Below are 18,455 nucleotides of genomic sequence, written 5' to 3'. Positions count from 1 at the left end.
TTTGCTTGGTTCTCCTCCCATTGCATGCCCTCACCTTGTGTGTATGTTATGTTTACAACCAACTCATAGTAACAAATCCATCCAAAAGCTAGTTCACAGCAGGTTTTTCCTGTAACAAAGTAGTCAACTATAAGCCTACTGTTGTAAGTGACGATTAATTAAATGAACCACCTGAAGTGCAGTTGAAACTTGTAATTCCCCACCTCCATGTAGTAAAACCACAGAGACAACACACCCTCTACTTAATATTTTAACTTGCCATCTTGAGCGTGTCTTTCAAATGATCAGCTCATTTCCAGTATACAGTGAAATAAAATCAACATGGACACACACACACACACACACACACACACACACACACACACACTGTGAACAGTGTACTGTCAACCTACTCTACTCATAAACATGTTTATTCGCACAGGGTACTATTGTGTTACTCTTACTGGACTAATATCTGTTTTGAGAAGGTAACCATCAATGTTAAAATGAATTTAACCAGTGTTAGCTGGCTAGTACCTTGATAACACTAGTCATTGTTGTTGCTGTCCTGCATTTAAGTCCGAAATGCCACTCAGCTATGAAATACTAACTGTAAAAGTGCAGTTAAAGTAGCATTTAATTTTTGTGTTTTATAGCTTTAGAGTTTTATGAGCTTTACATGTTCTGATAGAGCAAACAAAAGACATACTTTCCTAATGATGGTCATGTGTTTTTTTCCCACTGCACCTACTAAACGTGCCACGGTAGGACGTCATTTCAAACTTCAAATTAACACTAACAAGCCACCACAAACAACATACCCATTTTTTTTATTAGAGGTGACTGATAAATTAACCAGTAGTTTTTAAAAAGGGCACCGGATTAAAAAAAAAAAAAAAAAAACCCATAACACTCCACGTAATATAGTACTGAACTTTATTATAAAAAAAAGTACTGAATCATAAGAATGTGCTAAAATATTGAGAAAAATAAGACATGCAAATATTAACACTACAAATAAATAAAAAAAATTACATCTAAAATGAATTTAAAAAAAAAAGTGATTCGCCACTAGAGGCCGCTCTGTATGACCGAATAGAGGTAGTACTGTATAACGCATCCCGGAAAAACTATCTGTATGGATTTTTGCAGATAACCGATAGTTCCAGTATAATAAATATGTGCATGATAAATCAGATCCATGATATTTCTATCACCATCAGTTTTTTGGTTCCAAACTAAAATGACACTTATCCACCTTAAACCACCTTAAATTGTTATTGATTTACTGTTTACTGCCATAAGCATATTTTGTATATACACATTTTTTCTCATATATATCTTTACATATTCTTATATTTTATATAGTTTTATACTTTATTTATCTGCCTTCTTGTTGTTTTATTTTTCTCCCCATCCTATTCCCTCATGCCAAACCATCGTAAAAAGTATTTCACTGCATGTCGTACCCTGTATGTATGTGTATGTGACAAATAAAATTTAATTTGATCCACCATACATGGCAAAATTACAAATTAATAGATATTGCTGCTTTAAACAAACAACAAAATGAAAGTTGACTCGGGCTTCACCTGCTCAGTCAAAATGGTCGAATGAAGTCCATCTTATTTGGTCATCTGATGCTTATTTGAACATAACACATGAATAAGCTATTAAAAAAAAACAGCTGTTGCCCATATCATATATTTAAGTGACATGTTTTGTTTTGCATTCGGATGTGATGGGTGTAATTGTTTGTAATGTATGTTTGGGTGCTGCAGGTGGAGTTAGTATGGGCTCACTGGGCTGTGAGCATTATGCTGTCCTAAGCTGTTTCACTCAGCAGGGGTTTGCTGGTTAGTAGGATCTGAGTTACCCCTAATGTTGGGACTACGATCTGCTTTAGGCAGCAATCTCAATCTCGCCCTTTGAGTGAAGTGGGACATTAATATGTCTACATAACATCACCAAAATAGTAACAATGACTAAGTCATCGTTTTACCATCCGGCACAGACAGATATAAAATATCATACAAACACATGATTTCATTCAAATCTCCAGTAAAATGACAAACAAACCGCTTTTAAACAGCACAAAAACATCACAACAGGGAAGTCTAGATCACGATATTAAAATGACTGATCTTACCTCTCCAGCCCTGCAGAGAAGACTCTTCTCTTAGATCTCCTGTTCCGATCCAGTCTCAAAATTAGATCTGTTTTAAGGTGGGTTTTTCACGTTTGCTTCAAGGTCGCTCTTGAGCGCTGATTGTGTAGCACACTTTTCGCTTCCCTGTGCCACACCAGACACGCAGTAGTCCACGTTCCTGCGCGTTCCAACGCAAGTTGGTAGAATACGCCTTTCCCATTGGCTGCCCGCGCTCCCAAATCCACCCAATTCACGCCCAGGCCTGCGCTGATTGGCTGCTGGAGGAGGAGCTTGCCGCACGCGGCCCATCAGTCACGTTGCAGCGTGCCTGCTCCAAAAGAAGACGTAACTGGCGCGGGCTTCGAGGCTGTCCAGGGGACGATGCGGCCCTAATATACGCGCTTACAATCAGATCGGCGCTTATATACAGTCACTGAGAGCCAAGAGAACGTTTTTAATAATTCGCATCGTGTATCATTAATGATTTCCACCTGAAACAGGACAATTTTGGAGGATGAATGTACATTGCTGTATTTTATACTTCATTATAACATATCATTACGTTTTAATTCACCAGATAAAAATTATACTTTTAATTAAAATCAACATAAAATCCAAATTTTTCATGTTTTGCTTAATCAATTAAATAATCTGAGGTGGAACGTCGCACTTTTTAAGACAAAAATCACTTTGATTGCTACTCCTGCATGACTTCGCTGGTCTGTCATATCGAAATATTACGGTAAGTTGCCTAAAGCCAGTGCATCCACTGCTCCACGTGCCTCAAGTGCTACGTGACGGTGACGTCACTGATTCGACCAAAAGCAACCGAAGTCACGCGGACGGCGGGGTGCTAGGAAGCGCATGCGCACTGGCGAACCGCGGTCTGAAAACGTGCATGCAGTATTATTATGATATAAGGAAACGCAACTATACTTATTTGGTATAAATTAATATTAAAATATAATTACATAAGCTTAATCAGAGTGAGCCATAGCAGGTTATCCATTTCACAGAGAACTGTAGGAAGTTCATGGCCGAGCATGCTGTAGGAAATGTTATTAACGTTACAACACTGCCATCTGCTGGTCTAGTTGGGCAACATCACTTGTCTGGGGTTGCTTTAGTTTTAGGTGTTTGGAAATGTGTTGGGAAATTTGATCAGTTTTTTATTTTCTCTCATAGCAACACAAACCCATATTTAAATATCCTATTTACAATGTTGCATTTATTTGTGTCAAGCTTAACAACTCTTTTATTAAAAATGAACAGAATGAATAAAAATTTCCCATCGTGAAAGTTGATAAAATAATTACATTTTCGATTTCATGTTCATATTGTTTCTGTGCTTCTCATCTCACTCCTTTCCACTGCACACCCTTTTCTTAGCAGTTCTGCAGCCAGCTCTGGTCTGCCGATTCGGGTCAGACAGTGGGCAAGCAAAGGGCATTTTGGTGTGATGGAAGGCAGTGCTTGTCTCCATGTGGTCAGGATGTTGAAAATCTGCAGTGTGAGGCTGTTCGGGGCTCTGAGACGGGCCAGCTGGACAGATGAGCGGCGCAGGCGAAGGCACATGACCAGCAGGGATGCATCTTCTTCAGACAGCTCACTACAGAGCCAGGCTAGCAGCTCATCACAGAGGGGCTCTAGCAGAAGCAAAGAATAAGGGTGCATAAAAATTCACAGCGAGGGCGGATTTAAATATTTCTACTTACCTGCCTGATCATGCTGCAAGAATTTTGCACTGATTGGCCGAGATAGGGTTTTCACTGTCTGGAAAATAAGACAACAACAAATTCTTTTCATAACAAAAATCCATGGGATCTCTTTGAGCTAGAGTAAAACTGTCCCATTATATTATAGGTCAGGGAAAGAGGTAGAAGTATTATATCAGATCAACTCAAATAAATTTGATCAAGTTTTGGATCATAAAAGGAAAAATTTGAACATGTTACAAGCATTACAATATAATCTAAACCTAAGCTTTGCATTGTATCACCTTTGGAAGAGTGAGTGGCAGCTTACAGACCGGTGGTCCTAAGCAATATTCTTCTGATATTACTGCTTTGTCTTCCTTCCAAACCAACTGATCTTTGGGGATATGGAACAGTAGAGCCATGCCTTTGTAATAAGGTGAACTATAGTTTCCAAATGAATCCATTTCCTTCAGCTGCAAACACAGCCAATTCCTCCTCTGAATGTGAAATGTAATGGTTCGAGGCTTTGTGCACTGGTCACCTGTACAAACAAGTACATGTTGTCACAAATCCAAAAAGAACCCAAATTATACTAAATATGCAGTTCACAGTAATGTAACTTTAGAAGAAATGGTAAAAAGCTTCATCACTGAGCTTTGTATGTTTATATGTTCAGAATATAAAAAAAACGCACACACACAACTAAACACTGTAGTTTTTCTGTAACAAAATAAGCTATATACAAGCTATTTATAACAAATAACAATATATTTTTATGTCTAATTAACTTGAAAAGAGAGCAAATGCTGAGGTAACAGCTGTTTATCGTTGTCTTGTGTAAGTTCTAACAGGAACTAACTTGTTTCATGGGCTTTCAACAACATACTGTAACTATGAAAAAAATGTATGACGTATCATTATTTTTTTTTAAAAGAAGGTGGTAACTGGTGGCAATTAGTTGTGATATCAGAGAAATGAAGCACTTTGGGTGATAAATATGAAACTTTTGGTTGGTAAAGTCACTTCATAATAACCCATCATTGATTATTTCTCTATAACAGCATGTCTTGTGTTTCATTTCCTACTTATTAGCTATCTTTTGTGAAATTAGTGGTGTAACTCAATGGTTTGAGTAATGAGGGAGGTTTTGGGAAAGCTGATTGATTCAGGCAGAGCACATATTGTGAGCAAATACTGTATGATCCTTGAGGTACCTGTGCTGCAAATGTTCCCGCTGAATTTTATCAGGAGCTGCTCCCCTTCCCTTATCAGTATCTCAGCAGATTGCTCTGCAGACTCACAGTAAGCCTGGGTATGGAGCTCAGCCAGCCCCCAGTTCAGATCTCTACTGGGCAGAACAGCCAGAATCACACTACTGGGGTCCTCCTGCCTTTTGTGGATGGCTATGGATACTGTACAGGTTCTTAACAAGTCCTGCAGCTCCTCAGCTAATAACACCAAGCAAGAAGGTCTTACAGATGAGAACAGACGAAAAACTATAAGCCTAGAGAAAAGAAGACCATTCAATCAGCACAAACGATTCCATTAGCTCCCAGTTAAGTGTAAATATATTCTCCCATATTGTTGAAAAGATACCGTTCATAGTTTTCCAAGACCTCAAAAGAAACAAGGTCAGTCTGCAGCTTCTTCACAGAGACTTTATCCAGAACAATCCAGTACTTTCTTTTCCACCCGAGGACAACCAGCTGATCTTTAGTCAGCCTTTTGGTTGCCTTTACTGAAGCACTTAAATCCCTTATTTGGAAACAAAGTACAAATATAAAGAAGATATATATATATATATATATATATATATATATATATATATATATATATATATATATATATATATATACACAGTACAGACCAAAAGTTTGGACACACCTTCTCATTCAAAGAGTTTTCTTTATTTTCATGACTATGAAAATTGTAGATTCACACTGAAGGCATCAAAACTATGAATTAACACATGTGGAATTATATATGGAATTATATACATAACAAAAAAGTGTGAAACAACTGAAAAATGTCATATTCTAGGTTCTTCAAAGTAGCCACCTTTTGCTTTGATTACTGCTTTGCACACTCTTGGCATTCTCTTGATGAGCTTCAAGAGGTAGTCACCTGAAATGGTCTTCCAACACTCTTGAAGGAGTTCCCCGAGAGATGCTTGGCACTTGTTGGCCCTTTTGCCTTCACTCTGCGGTCCAGCTCACCCCTAAACCATCTCGATTGGGTTCAGGTCCGGTGACTGTGGAGGCCAGGTCATCTGGTGCAGAACCCCATCACTCTCCTTCTTGGTCAAATAGCCCTTGATGCCTTTAGTGTGACTCTACAATTTTCATAGTCATGAAAATAAAGAAAACTCTTTGAATGAGAAGGTGTGTCCAAACTTTTGGTCTGTACTGTATATATGTATATATATATATATATATATATAAATATTTAGGATGAATGATCCTTTAATGTAATTTGTCTTAGTTGTAAATAATTCTGCCGCATAGCAAAGAAAAAGTAGATGTCTCTACCTGACCTGATGTGATAAGATTTTGTCAGGCATTAGAGCTGTGCAATCAGAGTAAGTGTAGCTTTTCTCCTCTCCTGTATTCATCTTTTTAGGTTCAGGAGGACAGGGAAGTGTTAGTGTCAAAGGTTGTAGAGGGCTTACAGTTAAAGGGTGATTCAGATACAGTAGTGGGCTAGTGGTGAGAATTGGGTTACAGGAATCATTTCTGCACTTCAGTGTAGACAAGAGCATAGCATCTACAGGCTGCACCTGAGGAGTTAAAAAGGAATAAAACAGTGTTTTCAAACAATGTATTTGTCATTCCCATCCAATGCTGTTTGATTAGTGGTTATAGACAGCTCTCTGGTTCTATGGACAGAATATATTGATAACGCAACAATATTTAAGAGTCATGTATTTCTTTGCTTCGCATTGTACGAGAGCACCTGCCTTTAACTTGTGCATTTTTTGTCTAGTGTTGCTAAAGCTAAGTTTCCTAAATACCGGAATTATTTAGTTTTCTATCCGAACACTAGCTAGCTTTATTAAAACTTGTAACATATATTTGTTTAAATTCAAGTAAAGTGGAAAGAAGTCAATTCTGAAATGTCAAGACTGCGGGTTATGGACTTTTACAAATGTACTATGTAAGTTTTTCCTAAAAAAACATTGTATGAATATGAGTAAGGTATTGTCTGAAGGAAACGGAAAATATCTTTGGTTCCTTAGGATACTTATGAAGAAGTAGAATTTCTGGAAAATAAACAGATCTATGGAGCAATGGTGTCAGTAATGCTGTTGCGTGAGTGTGTGTATGCTTTCCTAGTATCGATTTGTGTATTTGTGTACATGATGTATTCCTGCCTCACACACAGTTTCTTTCTGATCAACCACAACCAGGTAAAATATTTACTGATATGAATGAATGGTGATAATTTGTCTATATACGTTTTTAACAATATACAGAATACGTAAATGTAGGAATGTAGGACTTATGTGTGACTGATAGTCCAGATTAATTTAGAAGTACCATTGCTTGAGCCACTACCGGTGTGTTGAAAGATCCTGGTGGATAGTCTAGGCATATCCTGGAGTCCACACTCAGTTTGAGACACAGACCTCTCTTTGGGATTGTGAATGTCTCCCTCTGTAAACGTGATAAGACTGCAAAAACACCAAGAGTGTACACCCTCACCACTGTGAATGTACCCTGAGAAAAAACAGACCAAATGTTAAAAAAATCCATGCTGATTATATGATATTAATTAATCGAACAATGTCATTTGCTATCACAGACCCTGCAGCCTCCATAGATGCCCTCAGTGGCTGTCGGGGTGACATAACTGATCCTCTTCTCTTGGTCCACCACTTTCACCACAACCTCACGGTAATTCAGGCGGTAACAAGCCTGAAAAGGCACAGCTACAGTAAGCGGGAAAGGACACTTTGTGCCGCTGAAGTTATCAAGTTTAAACACACTGCTGACCAGCTCCTCTGACCCGGACACCATGAGAGAGCTGAGGCTGTCAACTGCCTTACATGTGATGACCTTTGTGACATCCAGGGGGGCGGTTATATAGCACAGGACTTTGGAGGATCTGTCTGAATCAGTCAAACTGTGAGGAAAAAAGGTTTGGATTAATTCTAAGCGATGCAGCCAGATTTCCTTTAGGACATGCATTTTAAAATATTGCATGTGCCAATGAACATATCTGAAAAAATTTAAAAACAAAAATGGATAAAATGAAAATCATTAAACATTGGTAAACATTGTATTAAATGCCATATAGGTGCACTTTGTAGGTATACAGTTATCCAATATATATTGTGCCTGGATTAATATGCAGGTTAAGTGGGGCTGAAGACCCCGGTTTATTAATAATCAAATAATTTGACCCAATTTATTTGTAATTGAGGTACTATATGATTAGTGAATTTAAGTGCCACAGGTGGCAGTAACGTTCATTTACAGCTCCAGGGTCCTCAGTTCAATCCTTAAAACAGGGGTACTGGCAGTGTGGAGCCTCACATGTTCTTCCAGGATTTGTGTAGCTTTCCTTCAAGTTCTCTGGTTTCCTCCCACCTAACGTTCAAAACATGCCAGAAGATAGACTACTGTAAAGTTTAGAAATGTGTATGTTTGTTACCCAGGTTTGGACTGGCATTCCTTGAGGAATGTCACTTTTTAGGCAATATTCCCTGGATAGGCTTTGCATTTAATGCAACCCTGACCAAGAAAAATTGATGATTAAAGAAAAACAATTTCATGAATTTTCCTAATGATTTTATTTCTTAGTCTACTGTGAAAAAAATGCTTTTCGAATCATATAATGACAAACATTTCAGTTTTTATTACAATTGTGGATACTGTACTAACGCTAATACCTTTACTTTAAATAAAAACAGAGATACTAAACCTGTTCTATTGATTTATTTATAAAAATTAAACAAGAATATACCTATTGCATTTAGGAATGCATTCTTGTATATAATCTTTTCACATTTAGACTTTACCATGACTGTTTCCTGTAGTGTGAACATGAAAGAAAAAATCACTTATTAAATTCTACAATAGATTGAAAAGAATTATCTCCAAAAAGGTACAGTCGGGTTTTACTACTTGGAAAAGTGAAAAATTAATTTGTCATATCTTAAAAAATTGTATATAATCCAGAATCCGGTCTCTCACTCTGCTGGGAGCTTAAATAGGAAAACTCAAATTAGAAACCATAGTGATGTAATGATTGTTGCTGTGCCTGTCTGTTAAGTATGAACTTGCTAAATTATTTTAACTATGGACATTGTACAGAAAACGTTTACACTTGATACACTTTTACAGTCATCAAGGGAAAACAGCAAAAGATACTTTACCCCACTGTAATACATTCGTGTGTCCAGCTTATGCATTCATCCATAATCACTGTGCTGGGTATCTCTGCCTTCTTGTATACATCATCCTCCTTTAAGGGTTCTTTTTTCACCTCTCCAGCATCCTCTCCAAAAGGTCCAAGGACATAATTTCTAGGGCTCTTCAGAATGCTGTCCTCTTCTCGTCTTTCAAGGTCAGTTGGGCATTCATTTAACAGTTCATGTGGGCTAGTCTTTCTCTCAAACGCAGCATGGGTCTCTGCTAGGGTATGCCTTAAAGGACATGTCGGATTGCTTTGAAGGACCCATTTCTGAATACCAAAAAGGGGCAAAACATTTGAGGTGCACTCTTGGCCAGTATTTTCAGGGTCACACTGCTCTTTAAAAAATATCTGTGGAAGGATTAGCCTGTCCTTTGAATGAGTCATGAGATCATGAATCACAAGATCGTCCCTTGTTGTCTCAGCAACGGTATTTTGCAGTTTTGCTCCAGAAATGATGCTGAGCGCACTATCCAATTTATTTGTGATCATCAACAGCGTCTTCTCAATGCTGTACACGTCTCCCAAAACACTTTGAATCAGATCACTGATGTAGACATGGTTGTGAAAATTACCTTCTTTGGAGGTTCCTGTAGGGAAATTGATTACAAAAATCTTTTATTTTACCATGCCACTGAGTACAAATAATAAAAAAAAATGCATGCAAAAAGCTAAGAAGGACTTGCTCTTAATAACAAAACTTACCCAGGTGTTTTGCTTGAGACTCTCTCTTTGGGAGCATGTTTCCATGATTTGCATGCATGTCTTGCTCCAGGAACATGTGTACTGTTGTGCTTAGTATTTCTCTCAAAGAGCCTACTCTGTGTTTGTGTTGCACACTCCACTCCTTAAAAAGATGGAGAACTTTCCTAAGAGCTGTTGCTGAATCTCCATGCCCAGGAGGATGCACAAAAGCTTGGGTAAACGTTGAGCCAGGTGCCTCTGTGTTGCTGGTTCTCTCTGAATGTAATAGTTCATCTAGTCTTTGGATTATAACTTGCAGCATGTTCAGAATTTTGTCCTCAGGACATGATCCAAAATTAAAATTTCCCCTCAGCATTGTGGATCCGACAACTGGCTCCTGTCAATGTCTATTTTCAGAAAATACCACTGACTGCCTGTGATTCTGTTTTGTTCAGTCTTCCCCTTTCTATCTTTGTCTGTTCTCTCAGATTTGGCAGTATTTACAGTTTTGGTGTAGTAAAAATGGGTGACCATAGCAATAAGAGGGTGTGCCTAAAGACAAAGCGGGCCCTTAGCAACGAAGGACCCTAAAAAAAGAGTAATGGGTATGTTTAAGAATGGCCTCTGCTCTGACAGGCTGCACATAAAATGCTTTTTAGTCTTCGTCAGACATTTATGCCTCTGTCGCACTCTCTAACTCTCTCTGTCTGTCTCACTTTCTCTGCCTACATTAACATTTTCTTATAAATACCAATGACCTCATTATAAATAAGCAGGAACATACATATATTTAATATATAGGATGAAAGCTACATGTTCACATTAAGTGTATGCCTATTTTCTCTCTCTCTCTCTCTCTCTCTCTCTCTCTCTAGCTCTCCCCTGCTCCGATGCCCTCAGATGCTTTGTCGGAATGTACTGAACAAAATCACCCACAGCTTCTGCAGCCTGAGAGCCAATTACTTTGGGAATGAGCTACCACAGAAATCTGTTAAAGCTCAACTGCAGATAATGGGGGAAATGTGTAGCCTCACATTTCATAAGCTGAGAGCTGTTCAGTGAATATTTCATAAGCGCCGAGAAAATCAGCATGCTAAAATTTCAGCATGTTGTGTAGAGGCCTGTGTGCTTACAGAAAACGTGCTAGATTATTATGTCCTTTTACGGGGTCTGATAACAGAGAAATGACTGCCATGATTGTAGATGGCTGATTTAAGGCATGTTTTCATGCCTACAACACACACACACACACACACACACACACACACACACACACACACACACACACACACACACATATATATACATGGGTACCAAAAAGTCAACATGACGTTAAGCCTTTTCCTAAAGTAGTCTCATGTTCTAACAATCAATAGTTTGTGGTACAAAGGTATAATTGGTGCCATTACTTTTCGTCCTGACTGAATAACCAGCCTTATTTATTTTAATGTATAGATTCTTTTTAATTGCTTCGTTTGAAGTCTTTAAATTAAAATAAGTCAAGTTTCACAAAATGTTCATTACATCTATGTTACATTAAATCTGTTTCAACTTCCAAAATCCATAATTGGGGTAACTCACGCCAATTGTTCAGTTTGAAGCCTATCGATCGAGTATTAATGAATGCACAGAACCTTTAGGAGTCTAGCTAGGATACAAATATTTTTCTGCCCTTAATAAATGTCCATTATATACTCCTTGTGTAACTACAGTATGCTCCAGATGCTTCAGATTTATTTGTTCATATTCAGGTTGATAAATAATACTTATTCTAATGATTCATAATTGAGTATGCCTAAGCATGTAGTGTTGCTAATAAACTAACCCTAGATATTTTTAACCAGGTTCAAAGCTGATATTCAAATGGAGGCCTTTATTGTGTCAAAGCAAAGCTTTTTGAAATTGCGGGTCAAAATGCAACATTTAACACAGAAGATTTAATGTGCATTAGACCAATTTGACAGTTTTATTGAGTTTGGTGTTAAAAAATTAAATTCCCCCTTGTCGGTCTATCCTAAAAACAGCGAGCAATCAGGAATGGACACCAGTCTATCATGTGGACTACATGTAAACTCGCATTTTTGTAACACAAAAATGTACTGTATTCAAACCACCCACTGGCACGTTTTGGTAGGTTGGAGGAGACCAAAGAACACCGAGGAAATCCATACGGGCATGGGAGAACATTTACAGAAACACCACACAGTCCACCTGAGGTCAGAATAAAGTGAGATTCAGTAGCAGGTATTACAGCCACTGGGGAACAATTTCTAATGAACCTAAACTCTTTTACACGAGAGTAGACATTTGAGAAGACTTTACTAACATTGCATTATGTACATAGAGTATAAACATTTGTTTGTATAAGTCAGAAATAGCAATCTCACATGACGAAAACACTGCCCTCGTTTGGCCATCCTGCGACACTACAACAAAAAACGAACAAATAATACAAAAAAGTAAAAAAAATAGAAAAAAGAAAAGAAAGAAAGAAAAATAAAACGATTTCTTACATATATGGATTTGTAAAAAAAAAAAACGATGTGTTCTAAAACAACGGCAACAACAAAACATTTATGCAAACTATATTTTTGTTAATGGTGTTGCAGAATTCCTACCCTGAGGGATTCAATTTTTAACCCCGCGCACACCCACACCCACCCACACACACACACACTTTATAGGACTGTGAACCAAACCCGAAACAATTATCCACGTTTTACCAACAGAGAGACTGTGAGAGTGCAGTTCTCTCTCTCTCTCTCTCTCTCTCTCTCTCTCTCTCTCTCTATATATATATATATATACATAAATAATTTTATATATTTTTTTATTTGGTGCACGTGCGTGTCCTGAGTCGTGTGTGTGTGTGCGCGCGCGCGCTCAGGTACAGGCGCGTTTCTGGGCAGTTTCTAAAGCGGAAAGAAGGCGGAACGGATGAATGCTGTAGCTTCCACACTACAAAACTATTCTACAGCACGCCGACATGGCTTTGGTAACTAAACAGAAAAAGGAAAGTGGAAAGAGACTGTTATAGGAAAAAAAAGAAAGAAGAAAAGCACGAGCGCAGTCAGGCTGTAAAGTGGATTGAGTGTGGAAACGGCCTGTGTTTGAGGTGAGTAATGTAGAACACCACTGAAATGCTTTTCTACACAGCTGCAGGGAAAAGGTTTATTTTGTAGCTTCTCGGTTTCATTTTGCGCTTTTCTCAGTCCCTTTAAAAGCCCCGACTCTCCTTAAGCAAACACGCACTTCAGATCACCTGTTGAGTGTTTATTTTTTTCTCCTTTTTTAATATATTTATGTATCTTTTTAAAAACAAAACAGGCTTGATGCCGTGAACTGATACACAGAATGAAACTGCATTGATTTGCTCCCTGATCCACTTACTGTAGGTATAAAATTGTTATCTTGTATAAAGTGACATTTTGAAGGTCGAGTAATAACAAAAAAAAAAAAAAAGTTGGACTTTGCTCCAGGGCTGTAAAGAATAAGATGCCAAGTGTGTATGAGTCACAACACCACCTTATTTTTTTAATGCTTTAGTGTTTCAGTTTTCCTCCCTTGTGTTCACACACACACACACACACACACACACACACCACTCACTCAGAGAATAAAAGGTAAGAGAATACTTTCTAATTGTTATAAATGAATTCTCAAGGAAATCAGGTTCTTGTCAACTATGTTGGGTCTCTTCTTCTTCTTGGTCTTTAGGTTTAAAACGCCTTAATATACACTACGTGACACCATGCAACATCATTTTTTTCCTTTTCTGACAAGTTTTCATTGCAACTTCCATCTCCTAAAGTGACCCCCGTTTGGTCAAAGTCTTCGAAAGAGACAGAATCCTTTTTTTCAATGTTTTTTTTAATGAAACGATAAATGAAAGAGAGCTGAAATATCGTGCGGGACCTCATGTTTTTCGAGTCATGATCGACATCATATCTGAACCTGGAACTGGACCAGCCTAGATATGAGTGTGTTATGTGATTCAGGTCTTTAGTTTTGAAGGTGGTGTTAATCATGCCCGTGAAAAAAGCCGAGACCTGGTGGTGCGGTGGAGAGAAGCTTTATACAAGACCATTATTAAGCTGAATCTGATTATCCTCGGGCCTCCACAGATGCGAACTAAACTACGCAGCCCTGATGGTTTAGAACTGAAACATGCAGCTCTGTGCAAAGTGCAAAAGCTAAAAACAAAAGTGTTAGTTATTGTTATGACACATTCTAATGTAGAAGTGCAAATACTGCTGATGCACACTTTTTTTTTTGCCAGGACGTACCTTGCTTTGAACTGAGTGTGTAACTTTAGGGCGTGCTTAAACACGCTCAGGGAATAGGAGGAAAAAATTCAGGCCTCTTTTTTTTGTGTTTTTGTTTAAATAAACTAAAGGAAGATGGGGCTGTGTGGGAGTCAGTGCTTTTGCCCTTTATTATTCTGAACAAAGTTCTGAATAGGAGCAGTGTATACACCTAGATGAACATCTCCATAGTGCATTTTCCAAATGGATGGGATATTTGCAGTCATACATGTTGAAGCCGTGGTCTTCTTCCGGTCTTCAAACCCGCTGGTGTTTAAGCCGTGGTCTTCTTCCGGTCTTCAAATCTGCTGGTGTTTAAGCCGGGGTTTTCTACCGGTCTTCAAATCTGCTGGTGTTTAAGCCGTGGTCTTCTTCCGGTCTTCAAATCTGCTGGTGTTTAAGCCATGGTCTTATTCTGGTTTTCAAATCTGCTGGTGTTTAAGCCATGGTCTTATTCTGGTCTTCAAATCTGCTGGTGTTTAAGCCATGGTCTTATTCTGGTCTTCAAATCTGCTGGTGTTTAAGCCGTGGTCTTATTCTGGTCTTCAAATCTGCTGGAAATTAAACTGGGGTTTTCTACCGGTCTATAAATCTGCTGGTGTTTAAGCTGTGGTTGTCTTCATTGCCAGCATTATGCAGTGAATACCATTTTTTTCCCCCATCTTTTTATTTTTTGTTCCTCAAATGCTGCATTTATCTTTTTTATGAATCTTCTTACTCTAATGGTTTCTGTGGTTACTTTATCACTTTATTATTATTATTATTATTATTTTCTTTTAGAATTCTCAATATAATTAATTGCATAAGCAAATTTATAGCCACATGTTGATTAACAGAGTGACTACACTCCCATCAAATTATTGTACTCCTGTCTAATTAGACAAAACTACTAACAGTTGCTGTCAATGCTTTTTTCCCCCCGTGTTCGTATGATCAAATCTCTAGATAATATAGATCGAAATATTATGATAGTGATTTGGGATTGCTGGCAAAACTCTTGATTCTAAATTGTTAATAAGCGATGAAAATAAATGCGGAAACTTTAGGACATTAAAACTAATAATGTTCTAATTAAAATGATGCATTCGCTGCTTCCGCACATTGTATACCGGGTTGAAATTGGGGGAATTACACAAGACTTATTAAAAATATGTCCAAAATAAACCAACATGCCCATGCAGTGACAAAGCACAGTAAAAGAGACATTATTATTATTATTAATATTATTAAGAATTAATGCTGGTCATGTTTCTGGAGCACGTATTCATTCTTATAAAACCAGGTTTACTACGCTTGAGAGGTCGAAATGGCAAATGTGGGTTGGAGAGTGGTTGGAAAGGGTTCACACAATTGAGCAGGAAGAGTTTTTTTTTTTTTTTCCTTCACCAGTCTGAGAACCAAAAGCAACTTGGGTACTAGGCGTTTAGACAGAGGTGTGATTAGGGGTTTTGTACATGTGCAGTGGTTTAACAGAAGCAGAACTGCAGCAATGTAGCAAACGGAGTGTTTTAGATGTGTTGTGTAGGCACATCGATTCATCACATCAGCTCTCTTGTAGATCCTGTGGTTGGTACAGGGTTGATGCTAGAAACCGATTCTTTTTTTTCTCAGCCATGTGAGTATATATGTGTGACCACCTTCAGTTGCTTTCGTTGTGATGTGTAAATGACCTCCTCGGTGACGTTGTCTTGTTCTCATGCCACTTTCTACTGCATCTTGAGTACCATAACTTTAAATATATCCGTATAAAATTCCCATGCACTTGAGATCAGCTTATGTATTAGATATCATTTTCAGAAGTGGTAAACGCTTTGGCTAAATGTATAATACATGTTAAAGCCTAAAAGAAGAAGTGACTGGTGGAAATTGCAGAAGCAGAGAGGTTAATTTATAAGGCCTTGTGAAACAGAGAAAAGTTTTTGTGCTTTTGCATCTCGTTCTACATTTTTAAATCATTTATTTGATCAGAGTATCACATCTTTGCTGAATTTTACATTACGTGGTAAATTAGACATATAATCTAAAATATAACACACAGCAACTAAACAAAAGAAAGAGATCACTAGTTGCAAAAAAAAGTGGCTTCATTTCTGTCAGGTAATGACGACAGAATGGTTAACCACAGTGTGGCATGCATGTGCATGGCCTAGTTATCGACCTGTCCTGTTTTTTGTACTAATCAGCTCTTGTGGGTTGGGGATAGAAACAATAGATCAGAGATACAGATTAAAATTCTGTTAACAGTTTTTTTTTTCTTTCTATAAATGGTTTGTACATTTTTATTCCTAATATGGATTGTAGATTTATTTAACGTCATTATTAATCATTAGAATTAAATGAAATGAATAGAATTTCTAAAAGCCTCTTTTTTAACCAGTTTGCTGTCAAAAATTTTACACAAAACTACGGTTGAAAAATATCTGTACACATACCCCAAGCGCAAAAAAAAAAAAAAAAAAAGAATAAGATAGTTCTAATTCTGTAAAGTGTGATGTCAGAGGCCTCAGAATGAATATTAAGCACATGTGCTAAAACACAGAGAAGGGGAAATGCATAAACCACCAATATGACCAAAATAGTAATCACTTTTTTCGTGGTTGAAAATGGTCTTAATGGAAAAAAAAAAAATCCATTCAGGTGGACTAACAATGAGTTTAAACTATTGCATGATGTTACACTCGGGTTTTATCCAGATATCTTCTTTTGCAGCGTGGATTATACAGTACCGCCATAGCAGTGGATTCAGGACGAGTACAGGGTGAATCATAGTCTGGAAATTTGCACTATAGTGTTATAGTATGGGGAAAAAAAGAGATTACCACTAAATGGTCAGCAACCATGATAAACATGGGGGTCCGGTACAGCCATAAGGCATGCAAAATAAACATAATGCAGGTTGGCAGGCTGACAACATTTTTCTATTTTTTATTTTGTCTGTATTTTGTCTGTTTTCATATGATTGGATGCCATGTATGTAAAAACAAACTAGACTATCAGAAATGTGTGTATACTGGGCTTAATGGGTGAAAACTTTAAAGAGAATGTTGTCATAGTCACCTTCCATTTTTTGTTTATTAACCATTTTATAATGTTTATTTTCCTCTAGAGAGTGCTGTTCCTTTCTAAACACAGCTTTTCACTCATGGCACCACCCCTTCAGACAACTTTGCTCATACTGTCACTGCCATGACCAATGAAGGTTCGGATGGCTTCCCTTCCTCTCTCTCCCTGGACCCAAGTGAGGAGATCTCTTGCTGGCTCTCCAGCCTTCACTTGCCTCAGTATGCCAACAGCTTTACTCAGGCAGGGTATTACACCCTTAAAGACTGCAGGGACCTTACTGAGGAAAAGCTCCTGCAGCTGGCTCACTTTCCCACTGGCCATCGGCGGAGGATCCTACACAACCTCGAGGTCCTCATGGCACGAGATCGTTATGAGGAAGGTTCTGAGATGGCAGGAGGGAAGAAAAAGCCTGTTCCATTTCCGAGAACTATCTTCCTTAAGAAAGGGAAGAGAGTAGCCATCTCTCAAAATCCACACACAAACAACACTGGTGAAATCAACAGATTGCCTGGAACCCAGACTCTTCCTGCAAGGACTGGTAAAGAGAAAGCGCTAAGACATGACCCTGGTTTTATCTCAACTGCCTCCCACACACTCCCACGTAGCAATTACAAAGCATCCTCTTCAGGTTCCAGATCTGCCTCTTTGGCTAGCAGCAATGCTTCACTGTCACCTTCCTCACACTCTCTGCCCTCAGATTGGGAGGTTACGCCTTCCTTCGCACAGCCAGTCTCGGGTGTAAAATATGATGTAAACTCGGAAGATTGCGCAACTGGATTCCTGGGAGAAATGGTGGAAAATGATATATACGAGAGTAGCCCATTTTCAGCTTCCGATCCAAGGCCCACACGCTCCTTCAAGCTACGGCACAGGCCTGTGCCAGAGATCCCAGAACACCCCATGATACCACCAAATGACCGGTACGTTATTGCTTAATATACCGCTTCAAACACAATTTATTTCTTTTACGTGTGTTTAAAATGTATTGGGTGCAGAAACATTTTATAATGGTAGTAGAAAGCAAAGAGATAGAAGCTGCCTCACATCTTCAGTGTCCAGGGTTTAGATCCTTCCTCTGTTTATGTAGGTTTCCTGCAGGTTCCTTGCACTGTCCAGAAACATGTATGTAGGTGGATAGATCATGCTAAATTATCTTAGGTCCAG

At 38.3% G+C, this 18,455-nt stretch overlaps 2 protein-coding genes across 4 annotated transcripts in view; one reads left to right on the top strand and one right to left on the bottom strand.

The window, feature by feature from the left end:
- Nucleotides 1–3,270: 3,270 nt before the first annotated feature.
- Nucleotides 3,271–12,670, bottom strand: dthd1 (death domain containing 1). 3 transcript variants are annotated; one of them, XM_046851242.1, is made up of 11 exons: nucleotides 12,543–12,670; nucleotides 12,312–12,350; nucleotides 12,043–12,135; nucleotides 7,629–7,947; nucleotides 7,362–7,541; nucleotides 6,354–6,601; nucleotides 5,422–5,580; nucleotides 5,040–5,329; nucleotides 4,128–4,366; nucleotides 3,844–3,901; nucleotides 3,271–3,774 (listed from the first exon to the last, which is right to left on the bottom strand). In XM_046851242.1, coding segments are annotated over exons 2-11 (1,902 nt in total). In that variant the 5' UTR covers nucleotides 12,314–12,350; nucleotides 12,543–12,670; the 3' UTR covers nucleotides 3,271–3,460. The 3 variants fall into 3 exon arrangements, with proteins under 3 accessions (XP_046707198.1, XP_046707200.1, XP_046707197.1); XM_046851244.1 differs by having other exon boundaries at nucleotides 12,438–12,564; XM_046851241.1 differs by lacking the exons at nucleotides 12,043–12,135; nucleotides 12,312–12,350; nucleotides 12,543–12,670 and adding exons at nucleotides 9,203–9,830; nucleotides 9,946–10,681.
- An 85-nt stretch (nucleotides 12,671–12,755) lies between these two features.
- arap2 (ArfGAP with RhoGAP domain, ankyrin repeat and PH domain 2) overlaps nucleotides 12,756–18,455 on the top strand; it is a 74,872-nt gene continuing 69,172 nt past the window's right edge. Inside the window, 2 exon segments of the mRNA XM_046851240.1 lie at nucleotides 12,756–13,039; nucleotides 17,335–18,211. Coding sequence (XP_046707196.1) covers nucleotides 17,415–18,211 — 797 coding nt within the window. The 5' untranslated portion in view covers nucleotides 12,756–13,039; nucleotides 17,335–17,414.

This window comes from Silurus meridionalis, chromosome 6 (assembly GCF_014805685.1).
Source record: "Silurus meridionalis isolate SWU-2019-XX chromosome 6, ASM1480568v1, whole genome shotgun sequence".
NCBI classification, from domain to species: domain Eukaryota; kingdom Metazoa; phylum Chordata; class Actinopteri; order Siluriformes; family Siluridae; genus Silurus; species Silurus meridionalis.
The sequence above is the reverse complement of the archived record's forward strand: the minus strand, read 5'-3'. Positions and strand labels throughout refer to the sequence as shown.

Bases quoted from the DNA above. Each gene is read 5' to 3' on its own strand.
- dthd1 (XM_046851241.1), bottom strand. From the start codon at position 10,300: ATGCTGAGGGGAAATTTTAATTTTGGATCATGTCCTGAGGACAAAATT. The intron at 7,948-9,202 runs GTAAAGTATCTT...TTTTCCTCACAG, and splicing joins CACGAATGTATTACAGTGGG to TTTGACTGATTCAGACAGAT. The intron at 6,602-7,361 runs GTACTTCTAAAT...TTAACTCCTCAG, and splicing joins CGGTAGTGGCTCAAGCAATG to GTGCAGCCTGTAGATGCTAT.